We start from the raw sequence: 13,666 nt of genomic DNA on the forward strand, positions 1-13,666 counted from the left end.
AAAATAACTCGTTACTTTTTTTGACCCCCCCCCCCCCCCCCGAAAGCTGAAATGCTGATAGTCTGCCGTTGACAGGAAGCCTTACCCACAACATAAACAGTTAACACTTATTTTGTAGACTATATGTATCATATACTGTGTTCTTACAATAAAGTAAGAAAAAGAGATGAAAAGGGAAAAGAAAATGTTAAGAAGCCCGTAAGGAAACAAAAATGCATTTACAGTACTTACTGGAAAAAAATTCCACGTGTGCATGGACCCCCCATCGAGTTCAAACCTGTGTTTTTCAAGGGGCAGCTGTAGTCACTTCAGTATTTTTGCGGGGACTCTTCAAAGACATCTTTTTTGAAATCATTTAAAAAGTTATGATTTCAGTTTCCGCTTCAGTCTAAAAAGAAAAACAAAAGGCAGAGTTGCCACAGGATGAGCCTGGGCCCCGGGCGCTCAGGCCGTCTCTGCCCCGTTTCTCGCTGCCGCCTCCCTGGCCTGCGGCCCGTGCGCTCGGGGCAGGAGCCCACCCGCGCCGGCCGCTCTGGGACCGCGTGACTGTCACTCGCCTCCGGCCAGCTTCCCGCTCCGTCTGTGGAGCTCGCTTGCTCTCTCTTTGACGACATCGTCACAGTGTGGCGGGCGTTCCGCGCCACGTGGGGACCGGGCCCAGGCCCTTGGCACCGCCTCTCCGGCTTCTGGCCATAAATCGCGCGAGGCGGGTGGTGGTGTCTCGGAAGGACGGAACCCGCGATGCCTGTCGTCCCCAGAGGGGGCGCTCAGCCCCGCTGCAGACCTGCGAGCGGCCGTCTGCCAGGGCTTCGGGAAGCTGCCTGAGGTCGTCTCCAAGGCTTAGGTGAGAGGAGGGGGTCAACTGCTTTCCCTGTCGTTATCCCTGCGCCGCCAGCGGAAGTAGGGCTATGTAAGGAAAGCAGGAAAAAACCAGTAAGAGTCTGACCAAAGGGTCTGATCGTCACCGTGTAGCCTGACCGAAGGCTTATTTTAAAGTCAATTGACTCCTTTTGGTTTTTGATTATATAACCCGTGCATTTTTACTGAACTTATTTGATTTATTTTGGGGTGAATTATTTTAACATTTAGATTTGCTCGGGAAGGGAATAGCCTCTTTCACTGTGATTCTGATAACATGTAGTGAGATTTTAGGAGGGACTTGTTTCTAAAACTGAGCTACCTCACCCTCCTGCCAGTCACATCGGTCCGCGCCGCTCTTCCGGGTCCCTAGTCCTGCGCGGTCATCACCGGACCCGATTTGTCGTTGTGCTGTGGGACCCAGCCAAAACGGGGATTGCCTGGGTCCGAGGATGCTTAGAGCCTGCAATCACAATCGGACAGGCGTTTCAGAACCACGGAGACAGGAGCATCTCACTCCGTCTGCATCCCCCACTTTAGTCCCTCACAGACTGGGCGCATAGCAGAATTGGGGCGAGGGGAACCGGCTCCCATAGGCTGGCCGTGGAGGCGGGTGGAACGAGCCGAGATTCTGGAGCTGGCGACGCGAGCTCGGTGCAGGGGGGGGCATGCGCTCAGGGCTTCGGTCCTGATGAAGTCACGAGCCAGCCCCTGGGGACAGAGGTGCGTCTGGGCTAATAAAAGACCCTTTTTCTTGACCCTGTAATAACCTCCCGAGGCAAACTTTTAGAGGCCCGTCGGGACCTCTCATCCTGCCCCAGGAATAAGTCATGGGACCGTGTCATGCCGTGCTTTCCAAACGCTGGGCTGCGACCACTTTGTGGGTCTTGAAATCAGTTTAGGGGTCCATGGAGAGCCATTGAAAACATCACAGAAAGTCTAAGAATGAGGGTCATTTAATGAAATAATGTGTCTGTGTGTTGGATTTTCATTACAGAATGTACGTCTGGCCTCGGTCAGACGGTGTGAAAGATACTGAAGATCAGACAGGTCGTTCTCTTACTAGACCATGGATCAGGTTCTAAGGCGGTAGTGTATGACCTAGGTTCTACATAGGAGCAAAACCAAACAACAGTCCTTGAAAGTCTCTTCGGGCGGCGCCGTGCCGGCCACGCTTCACTCCGGCTCTGCATCAGCATTGCTGCCGCCTTGTGCGCTGCAGGGGAAGTGAGCGACCCTTTGCGGGGCTGGTTGTACAAAATCACCCCCCGCCTTGTGGTCTAGAAAAGTAGGGCGATGCGGTGTGTTCCCCGGACAGTAGGGGAGAGCCAGGGTAGCTGTCCCCTGCACCCAGAGAGCTTTGCTGGGGGGGGGGGGGAGGCGCTTGTGAGCACCCGTGGCAGCCGCGGGGCTGGAGCGTGGAAACCTGCCCACGGGCAGCGCACTGCGTGGCGAGGCCCCGTCTGAGGCCTCCAGGTCGGACGCCCAAGGTAGCATCCCTGCGCAGCGTGGGAGAGGGGACGGTCCCTGAGTGGGGTCCAAAGCGCTGTCCTGGAGGAAGGCTTCCTCTGAGAGCCTAAGGCTGTTCCTTCTGTGGGCAGTGCCCCGTTGCCCTCTCCGGGGTTCGCCCGAGGCCTAGGGGTCAGCAGCCGGCTCCGTGGACGCGGGCCTCGCACCCGAGGAGCCGTGCCTTCGGGGCGCCGCAGGGGGCAGGCCCGGCCTCGTGCAGCCCCGATTCCGTACGAACGTTCCCTGCGTGGCACCATCTTCATTCTCTGTGGGCGACCAGCTGCCTCCTCCTGGGCTGAGCTTAGAGAAACGGGCGTCTGCAACCCCCTCCAGCTGCCGCTCGTTGGGTGAGGGGGAGCCCGGAGAAGCCGGCCGTGACGCCCACGGCGAACGTTTAACTCACAGACGTCGTAAACAGCCACACACCACACGTTTAGGTTTATTACGTGACCCGTGGGATGGCAGTGTGCTTATGCTATGCAGGCTTGAGACTTCAATAACAAAACTTTTATTTTTTTAAAGAATAATTCTAACATATTTCTGGGGTATATTCTCCAAGTTTATTTTATCTCAGTATATTTCCCCTGAACTTTATGAAAGTTTTCTTGCTTTGCGTGACCTGCAGAAGAAAACAATTTCCAGTAAATTCTGTCACCGTGGAGCGATAGACGTTACAGACGGTCAAGGTTTTCATTTTTAACTGTGAATGGCCCTTACGAATGTTTTATTCTAATCTCATGAAATTAATATTTGATCTGTGTGGCTGGAAATGTGCTAATTTGGTAATTATTATATGAAAATTATGCTACAAACCTTCTGAGGCACTTTTGTGACATTTTATTAGGTGTTACAAATACCAGAACAAGTTTCCGCCTGCATTTTCTGCCTCTGCAGCAGTAATCAGACTGCTGCTCAAAAGGACCTGTTTCGTTGCCTGGGTTCGCAGACTCGTTCATCTGTCCTGTCGGCAGGGATCGGCGTCTTGAGTGACTTGGCATCGAGACAGGGATGTTCTGTCGCTCAAGGGTTAAGCGGTTGATGTTGGTGGAAACTGTCTCCCTTTGAAGCTGAGTCTCCTTTTAAAGAGCTACATTTTATCCGGCACTTGTGAAAAGCACCTTGGAGACAGAAGGGTCTGTCCGCAGGCGGCGTGTTTTTCCTCCGCCTTCCTCAGCGCAGCGGCCCCCAGGTCTTCCTCGCTGAGATGTTCCCGCAGCCACGTCATTGTCACCACAGCTCACTGAGTGGAGTCGCAGTCCATGACAAAGGCGGTTGTTCACCTGGCTGCGCACCAACACGTCCTGCTTCCCACTCGCTGTGGCCTTCAGGCCGGCGTCTCCCTGAAGCGGCTTCGGTTTGCAAAGCATTTTGCCCCCAAGTTCTTTCAAATCAAGCCACTAAGTCCCCCCCGCCAGCTGCTTTGCCCTGGCCTGGGAAGAAGGGGAGCATGACCGAGGGTTATTTTTGGAAGCCTGAGGCATCCCTATGCTTCAGACTTTTTGCCTTGCATTTTAAAATTTAATTCTGTCTCTCATACGAATATCTGGGTTTCCAACATGCTTAGAAAACCCCACTCAAAAATTATATTGAAATCCACTTATATGTTCTTCTAGTAAGCTCAGGGCTTTATTCCAAACTTTTAAAAAGACACCTGAATTGAAGTGGAATTTATCTTATTGTAAGGGGTGTAAAATAAACCGGACTTACTCTTTTCCTGGATGCCTGTAGAGTTGCCTAACAGCCATCTACTAAACATTCTATAGTTTTCCTGTCAATTTGAAATGCCATATTGTCCTATACTAAAAGTTGATATGTTTTATGTTCAATAAAAGAAATCTATTCCTTTTTCTCTTTTATTGATGTTTATTTCCACCTGCCATTTCAAATTTCTGTGGCTTAAATGGCACATTTAAATGTCTGTAGTTTATCCTCATTTTTAAGTATTTGTTTCTCTCACCCTTTCTCTATGTTTCTCAAAACTGAAACCAGGCACGATGACATCTTTCTCACGAACACTGTGTTCATAGGTAGTGAGTGCATCCTGAACGATATAACATTCATTGGGCTAAGACAATGTGTCAATCACTGTGTTATGAATAAAGTGATTTTCTTGTAACTTACCTCCTTTATTTTTATACCGTATGTATCGTAAAAGCCCATTGATTGTGTGATTTATTTTATTGTAGTAAGAGAGCACAGCGCAACGTTTGATACTGGTGTTATCTTGCTGTCCACAGTGGATAGGGTTTTATTCACTGATTGGCGCTGAATGGATTCATCCTGGGGGAGAATGGAAAACCGGTTTTTGCTCTGTGGTTTTGTTTTTGAGTTTTGAGTCTAGCAGGTGGCTTTCTCTTGCTTCTTGTTTGTTGATACATTTTGTTTGTTGCGTGTTTAAGGATGCTTGCTGCATCTCTGCTGTTTGGCATCTGGCAAATGACTGAGACTGTCCGAGCCCCAGTTTTCTCATCTGTAAATGGGGACAGTGATACTATTCTTACTCACTGAGTCTCCGCTAGAATTCAGTAAGATAATTCCTAGAACGTGTTAGCATCTGACAGAAAGTAAAAATTTAATGCGTGTTCCCTGTGTTAATTATAACATGATGCTCTGGTTTAATTTAGGGAAAAGCGTTGCCAGGGGGCGGTGAAAACTGGCCTGACGCCACTCACTGACCTCGCGGGGGAGGGGGCGGACCCTCCTGTTGATGGGCTGGCCCCGCACAGTCACAGCCTATGCTGCGGCGAAGGGGCCTCAGCCTCAGAGAAATCGCGCGTTTACCGGACCCCCAGGAGAGCCGGAGGGAGCCCGTGTGCGCTCAGAGCCGCGTGAGAGCGATGACAGGCACGGGTGCCAGCGCCGCCGACTGCCCTCCCGCTAACGAGGGGGCCTGAGAGGGCGGTCGCTGCCCCGGTGAGCACAGCGTGCTGTGCGAGTCGCTCCCGCGGGCAAGAAGGTCACCAGGAGAAGCAAGGCCCCACCTGCGGCCCCCGCTGTCCAGCGCCTGCCCCCGAACCCGCGCTCCGGCTCTGGGGGGACGTGGGACTCCGCAGGGTCTGCGTCCCGCTGACTCGGTGTCTCTGTCCACAGACGCACTCCGAGGAGAGGCCGTTCCAGTGTGAGGAGTGCAAGGCGCTGTTCCGCACCCCGTTCTCCCTGCACCGGCATCTGCTCATCCACAACAGTGAGTCCGCGGCGTGGGGGGGGCGTCAAGGGCCGGGGGGAGGGCCCGGGCCAGGCCGGGCCGGCCAACTCAGGTGGGGCTGCTGTGCACGCCGGGCTGGTCCTCGGCCCGCCGCCTTCTCGTCACTGGTCCTCGCTTCACTTTCCTACCATCGGATTACTTTATGAGACATTTTACTTTCCATCATGTCTTCCCATCAGTTCAAGTTTATGTCGAAATACATTTCCTGTGTTGGGTACGGTATCTTAGAAGTTTGTCCTAAAACAGACATTTGGTCCCTTGTAAATGTAGTGATTGACGTTCCGGGTGCCGCAGTCTTCTGTTCTGACCCAGGCAGCAGTTACGTGGGTGTACGTCTGTGCAAAACCCATCAGGATGTGGGCACATCCCAGTAAAAAATGCACGCGGTGAGGAAGGGAACAGGCCGACTCTGGTGTGATTTCACAAGCTCACAGAGTGTGAGGTTGGAAAGGTCGGAGTGCACGTCGAACTTGGACTCTTAGCTGGGGGAACTGAGATGTGAGAGACGCAGAGCGAGACAGGGGTGTCCCCAGGGCTCTGCAGCGTCGGGCGCGGCCAGGCCTCAAGGCCGCTGCCCGTCCTGCCCTGCCGGGGCCTGCGACGCCTCGCTTCTCTGCGGGGCAGGCGTCTCTTTCGACATGTTAGGCACATTGGCGCCGTGAAGGCGTACCTGGCAGCCACACTTGGAGCGGTTTTTAGACCGGCGGCAAGCGGACAGCCCCGCCCCCGCAGGACGGCGCTCTGTCCCAGGGGACACAGTGTCTCCGCTCAGCCAAGTGGTCAGGGCGCTTGTTGGTCAGGCGTCGAAGTGAACAGAGCCTTCCTCCACTGCGCTAAAATTAAAGACAAAAGGACACGTCATGGTGATACTTAGACTTCCTGCTTATAATTCAAATAGTTTAATCGGTAGAACATCACGTCTCTATTACACATGACATCTCTATTGCCGATTGAATTTTTAATATTTCTGAGGAAAGCAAAATAATCACTCAGTCCTGACAGCTGATTGCGCAGATGAGATAGTATCTTGGAAGAAGGCTTCTCTGGTCCATAGAAGCATCTAAGAATCAGTGTGGTGAAGCTGCTGAAGTGTTCGTGGCACCGAGGGCGGCGATGGTGACGAGATGCGCCTGGGCCCGTAGAAACGGTTGTGCTGTGACCTCGGGCTGTTCTAGGGCCACCTCGCGGCCCTGGGGACGTTCTCAGCACGTCCCCCTGTTCTCCCCATAAAGGACAGCTGCCCCTTTAATAGACAGTTGGCCGCACGACCGCAGGACTTTCTGCTCCACCTCGGTGTTGCTGCACGAAGAACAGCAGCTTCCCCGAGGAGAATGGCTTTCAGAAGGGGGACTCGGGCCCGCGAGCCCGTGTCAGCTGCAAAGGCTGATAAACTCGGCCTGGTGCTCAAGACATTTTTCTTGGGAAAGAGGACATTTTATTTTTAATACCAGCCAGGAATTTTCAGGAGAAGGGGTCGGATGCTTGGGATTTCAGCCTGTTGGTTCGCGTCAGCGTGAAGCCTAGGGCGGAGGTGCCTGAGGGTGGGCTCTGCTCGCGTCCTTCGCGTAATGCCGCGCTCGCGTTTCTGCACGTGAGCCGGTTAGAGTCGGGGGGCCGAAGGCCCGCGTTCAGTCGCCTCTGACTGAGGTATGGAGAGTCCCCTGAGTATTTTCTCTCAGTGAGTGTCTGAGAGCCGAGGCGGGGCCTGAGACCGTGCGCCGGGGGCCGCGGGGCAGGAGGGGTGGCGGCCTCGCTGCCCTGGCCGCCGCTCTCCGCCCTTGGGCCTCCCTCCCGCACGGCTGCCCGTGGCCCGGCCAGCCATACCCCGGCCCCGGAGGCCACAGGGGTGGCTGTGGGGTTGAGGGGAGACGTGAGGGGCCCCCAAGGCGTCTCACCCTGCGTGACAGAGGTCCTTTGTCACCATGAGACTCTACTTACTTCCCACCCCAGCCCCTGCCCTGGAAACTTAAAGTTCACGGTACCTGAGGGAAATGGCTTCAATCCCCACGGTTCCCAGCTGAAGGGGCCGAGACCCTAGGAAGGTTAAAGGGCTTCTTCCCCCTGTCGCACAGCGGTTCAGCAAATAGGGAACCGAAGTTTAGTGTGAAAAGTGACCTTTTACGTCGTGATAAGTGGTCAGAGCCCTGAAGCTAATGGGGGGGGAACAAGGCGAACCCCAGGGCACCCGAGGGCAGTAGGCGGGGCCCTGCGACCGCGTCTCATTTTTCTCTTATGCGACTTTTCGCCTCTCAGGTGAGAGGACGTTCAAGTGCCATCACTGTGATGCCACCTTCAAGAGGAAGGACACCTTGAACGTGCACGTCCAGGTGGTCCACGAGAGACACAAGAAGTACCGGTGCGAGCTGTGCAACAAGGCCTTCGTGACCCCGTCCGTGCTGAGGAGCCACAAGAAGGTGAGTCCGCCGTGTTGGCGGCGGGTCGGACCCTCACCCGACCGCGGGGGTGGGCGAGCTGTGGCGGGAGCCGCAGTTTCACGGTCCTTTACCGGCGTGTTTGCTCGGAAGGACGAGGAATGCGTGATTTCCGTCGGCGCTGCAGGAGGTGTCTGTTTTCTTCACTTTTTCAAAAAAGACGTTTTTCACGTGACAGTGAACCTGGAGCCAGGTGTGCGGCCACACAGCCCGTGCGGTGCCCATGAGGGGCAGGCGCCCGGGGAGCGGGAGCGTCTCGCTTGTTGTAGGTTTTTAGATTACACGGGTGTTTTAAAAAGAAACATGAAGTGCCCGAAGAATTGTATTTTTCCAAGCTATGGTAATTCGGAAGGTATTGGTTGGCCAAAAAGCCTGTATAGCTTTTTTTCCATAAAATAAAAAATAAATTTTTCATTTTCACCAATAACTTTATTGATTTGAATATTTTAAGTATGTTGGATATCACCTGTGTGGTGGTATAACGTTGCTTTTCTCAATTAATATCTCGAGTTGATCACTATCAACTTCAGCTGGTCTACCCAACCGTGGCGCATCATCCAGGGAGGAATCTCCAGCAGGAAACTTTGCAAACCACGTTTAACATGATCAATCAGTCACAGCACCTTCTCCATACCCTGCACACATATTGTTCTGCATTTCAGTTGCATTTTTACCTTTCTTGAGATAAAAATGCCGAAAACATTGCTTATTCCATCTTCAATACTAAAATGGCCACACAAAAAGTCACCAATTTTGATGTGTTTTTTTAATGCACACTGATACGGCAGCTGTAGCCCTACAAGCTAACAAAACTGTTTCAAGGGAAGGTAAAGACGGCTAAGCGCTCCTACTAGAGCCGTGCTACTGAAAAAAACGTGACGGTCTCTTTTGGCCAGCCCGAGACTAGCCCGAGACTCCGTGGGGGTTGCCGGGGTCCGCCTTCCCGCACCCCCGAGGGCCCGGCGTTCCCGCCCAGGGCAGGGTCTTGAGAAGCATTTGCTCAGGTTCAGTGATGTTTCTGCTCACAGCGACTTTGGAGATTGGCTTTGTGTGCTATGCAGATCACCTCAAGCAAATCAGCAGGTTATTTTTACCCGTTAAATAAGTAAATTCTAAGTACGTGTTTTAAAAGGCAGACTCCTTCCTGCCACGCAGCGGAAGGCGTTAATGTCAATGCGAGACAATGGTGAGGGGCTGGTCTCCTGACACCTGGCACAGCCCCGAGTGCTTGTATCTTTTCAAATGAGTGTTTGGGGTTTCTTCTAATATGTGCCCCGAAGTGGGACACTGGGTCGTTAGGCAGTTGCACCCTGATTTTTTTGAGGACCCGCCGGACTGTGTCCCACAGCGGCTGCGCCCCCTGCGTGGCCGCCGGCCGTGCACGGGGGCCCCCCTTTCTCCACGGCCTCGCCAGCACTCGCTGCTTCCTGTCTTCCCGATGACAGCCCTTCGAACAGGCGCGAGGTGTGAACACTTGCTTCTGACGACGCTCATCTCCCTCGGCGCGCGGTTCCGCGGGTGGCGGTTCTGTGCCCCGATTAAAGGGACGCGGGCGTCAGGAAAGCTGCTCTGCTCCACCCTGACCGCTCCGTCAGCTGCTGCCGATCGTGAAGGTCGAATCCGATTTATAGTCTTTGCTTTTGCACCAAATTAGTCTGGTCGGACAGGCAGGATGCAAGTAGCATTCCTTTATGGAGATTAATTCTGTCCTCAAGAGTTAAACACACAGAGAGAATGTGGAAATGCGTCCAGGGAAACGCTCCGTGGCAGCAGGCGGGCGGCCGCAGCCCTGCTCTGCTCACGTGCTGTGCCGTGTGCGCTGGCTCCGTGTCACTTCATCATTCTCTTCTTGGGGGGGGGCTGCTCCGCGAAGGCTTAAAAAGTCAACCGCAGAGTTATTTTCAAATGAGCACTAATGCGTGGTTCTAAAGGGGTTTCTTGAAGCAGTGGGACTGCCTGTGATAAATGGTTTAAAATCTCATTGTGATATTAAATCATTGTAATGAAACATAATCCAGGAAAAAAAGGATTTACCATTGTCAGAGGCACTTAATCATCTCGGCCTCATTCTTTACATTTAGCCTCAACCCTTGCTGTTCCCTCCCATGCAGACACACACCGGAGAAAAGGAGAAGACCTGCCCGTACTGCGGCCAGAAGTTCGCCAGCAGCGGCACTCTGAGGGTGCACATCCGGAGCCACACCGGTAAGCAGGCTGGACCCCGTGACACAGCTGACTCAGAGCGCGTTCTTCCAAGAAAAGGGACATTGGGATCTCACAAAATGTCTCCCGAGTGAAGAAGTCACCTTGGCTATTGTCTCTCCCTTAAAATTTAATGAAATCCGATTTTTGACTCTAGACACATTTGGAATGAGTCTGCTTCCCTCAAACGACGGGAAGAGTCTAGGGCAGAAGCGATTGATTGCCGTCTGGTGGCGATTCAGCTGCGATTTGCTTTGCCCACTATTCTAATGGGCAGGGGCGAGAAGGGCCGGCTCGCTGTGCGTGGAAGGCGCAGGGCCCGCTCTTAACAGCAGTCGCTCCCGTGAACTCAGGAAGGGGCAGCCCGTCCAGGCCCTGTCGGGGGACCCTCCCGTCACCCCAGCGAACACTTCTCCGTCTGTTGCGTTGAAAATCACAGGTGTGACCTGCACTTGGGCCTTCTCCCCACACGTGACTCTGTAACACCGTGCACAGGTCATTTGGAAAATGTTGTCTCGCTGAGTCGCCAGGTCTTCGTCCTCATTAGTGTCATCGCTGGCCTCGTTCGGCCAGTCCACCCTCCAGCCCGGGTAGCAGATAAAAGTTTTCCTCCAGTCTACATTTTGCTCGATTTCTCTAATTCTTGTATTTGGTGAAAATTCCTTCCTCCTGCCCTTCCCTCCTCCTTCCCTCCTTTCTTCCTTCTTTCCTTCCTGAAGTGACAGGCTCACTCCTTTGATACTCAAGTTCCCCAAGTACTCAAGTCCGAGTGGCTGCATTTGTCCGTCGGTCATTCTGTTTCACACGCAGACGGCGCTCTGCGAAGCACGCCGCCCGCTCCGCCCCTGCGGCGCACGCCTCCCACATGGCCGCTTCCGTCCGGGCCGCGCACCTCGCGTCCTCGTGGGTGCCCACCTCCCGGTTCATCCCAGCCGCCGGCCACGAGGAGCCCGTCCGTTCGGCGGGACAAGGTGGATCCCAGAGCAGCTGGATGGGCAGTGGGCGGTCTGGCCTGGGGGCTCCCCCTTCCGTTCGGCACCGCCCTCCCCCCTCGGCCGTGACCTGGCACATGTGCATCCGTCTGGGACTCCGCTTGGCCGAGAGGCCCGGCAGAGCAGGTGCCAGCTTTCACCCACGAGGGGAGGTGGGTCTCTCCCACAGCGTGTGCTTAGTGTCCACTGCCACGCGCACGGCCCACGATGCAGCTGAGACTCAGGGAAACAAGTGACCCGTCCAGTCCAGGTAGTGAGGCAATGACTTATCTGGTCAAGGACATCAAATCTGAGTCTTTCGACTTAAAATCCTATTTTATTTTTGTGTTGTCTCTTCTTTTTTGCTGCACAGCTATTATAATTAATTTACACAAGAGTTACGACATGTGGTAAGTTCTCCGGTATAAAAGGGGGGGGATGAAATTCTAAAAGGCTAACATTCTTTCAGCGATTTGACAGTTTTATGCTTTAGAGCCAAATGAGAGGTGTTTAAAAAAAAAGGTACCATCCCAGTTCACTACTTGTGAGTCCCCTTTTCAGGGGGCGGTAACATACAGTGAAAGGCATGATTAAATCTAGTTTCACCGGATTTCTTTTTTTTAAAGCAGATTTTATTTTCTAGAGTAATTGTGGGTTCACAGGAAAAGTAAGAGAAAGTTCAGAGATTTGCCTGCCTGCTGCTCCCCCCGCCGCCGCGCCCGCCGCCTGCCCCCCAGGCCCACAGTCTGCCTTCGGGTCCGCCCGGGGGCTGGACGTCCTGCGGGTTTGCACACACGTATAGTGACGTGCGTCCATCATGGTAAGGTCGCACAGAGCAGTCCCACAGCCCTAAAATCCTCCGGGCTCTGCCTGTCCATCCCCAGCCCCACTCCTGGCAACCACTGGTGTTTCTACTGTCTCCAGTTTTTTCCCAGAATGTTATATAGTTGGCTAGAGTACTTTTTTTTTTTTAATCTCTAGGAAACGATTATTCACTGATAGACCTTTTAGTGAGGTGACATACTTTTGAATACACTGCAGCTTAATGAGGTTTTTATAGAGGAAATAGTTTTTTCACTATTTTCCCATTATGTTGAAGGAGCCAATTTCATTTTGTTTTTATTGTATTTAAACTGTCCATCAGTATTTTGGGAAGCAAACTCTCTTTTGTAACTTCAGCCAAGTTTCGTGAAGAGGGAATATGACCGCAGTCTCGGTCTCTTCCTTCCCTTCTGCCGGCTGGGGTGGTTCTTCACTTCCTGTCCAGTAGGGCGGCGGCGTTGCGTTGTGTAGCATTAAAGGCAGGTCCCTTTATAATAGCTTTCTCAGAGCACGTCTTAGTTTATTGGCGCATGACTAGCGGTCATTCTATACGACAACGATAACTTAGCTATTGAACTACTACCTGTCTGTCCGTTCTGGGAGGAAATCTTAGTGTTAATGTCTCTGCTGAAATTTTTTGTTAATACTGTTTAAAGGAAACATTTAAAAAATTCCTCTGGTCCTTCACATTTTGACTGATTTCATCCTTTCCTGCCTGAGATAACCAACCAGTTGCCCCCTTGTCTCTCCTTCTGCCTTCTCTGTCTCTCTCCCCAACCCCCATTCCCATTCCCACCATCCTGGGGCAAAGTCCAGCAAAACTTAGTTTTTTTCCATTAATCTAGAAAATATTATTTTTCCTGGTTTTCATAACTTTGTATATGCCCTCTAAAGTCAACTCCTTATTCATAATTAGGTGATTAGAATAAGGCCGTGGACAGCAAATGCGCACAAGACATTTTCTTTTATAACATTCTTGACTTTCAGAGTAGAAAAGAATTTCAGAAAATTCCTAGTTCAAGCCTCTTAACTGAACCTCTGCCCATCAAAATACAGCGATCTGCTGAAGCCGCACAACTTGCGTGTGGTTCATCCAGCGCCTGCCTGAGGCCTCAGCTTTCTCCACTGTGCCCCCGGCTGGTATTTTCATTCCTGACCCTTTCCCAAGGCCGCCGCGCCCTTCCCGCTGCTCTTGAACTTACCATGAAATTACAGACATTCCTCCCATAATGCGAGGCTAGTACCTTGGCCGCCGACCGTTTGTGGAGGAGGGTCTCGACTTGGAAGCTCCAGACGGCGTAGTTCGTTGCGTATGGCCCGAGAACTGAACTCCACGGCGGAGGAGTTTGCCGGCCGCAGCGCCCACCCCCTGCGCTGCGCTGTTTCTTGGTGCTGGTTCACACGCAGCGGTGGGTCCCGGAGTCCGAGCGCGGGCTTTCAAACCCTCTTTACTTCCCTCCTCCCTGCAGGGGCCCGTAAGGTGCCGCCTCTTCTCAGGACGCCGCTGGGCCTTGCCAGGGCCTCGCCGCCTCCTCTGGAAAACGGGCAGGCAGCCCCGGTTCTCGGCCGTGTCCCGGGAGCGGGAGGGCGTGCGCGGCGCGCTGGGCTCCGGGCCGGGCGACGGCCGAGCCCGCCGGGACCTGTGGCCTCGCTGGGCTCTGTTTCTG

General features: G+C 53.1%; 1 protein-coding gene across 2 annotated transcripts in view; it reads left to right on the top strand.

The window, feature by feature from the left end:
* PRDM5 (PR/SET domain 5) overlaps positions 1-13,666 on the top strand; it is a 76,120-nt gene that overhangs the window by 43,743 nt on the left and 18,711 nt on the right. For both annotated transcript variants that reach the window (XM_054561990.1, XM_054561991.1), the window contains 3 exons: positions 5,458-5,551; positions 7,826-7,986; positions 10,116-10,209. In XM_054561990.1, the coding sequence (XP_054417965.1) occupies positions 5,458-5,551; positions 7,826-7,986; positions 10,116-10,209 (349 nt within the window). The remainder of the gene's footprint in view (positions 1-5,457; positions 5,552-7,825; positions 7,987-10,115; positions 10,210-13,666) is intronic.

This window comes from Pteronotus mesoamericanus, unplaced genomic scaffold (genome assembly GCF_021234165.1).
Source record: "Pteronotus mesoamericanus isolate MK-2021 breed Mesoamerican mustached bat unplaced genomic scaffold, CSHL_Meso_final contig_163, whole genome shotgun sequence".
NCBI lineage: Eukaryota > Metazoa > Chordata > Mammalia > Chiroptera > Mormoopidae > Pteronotus > Pteronotus mesoamericanus.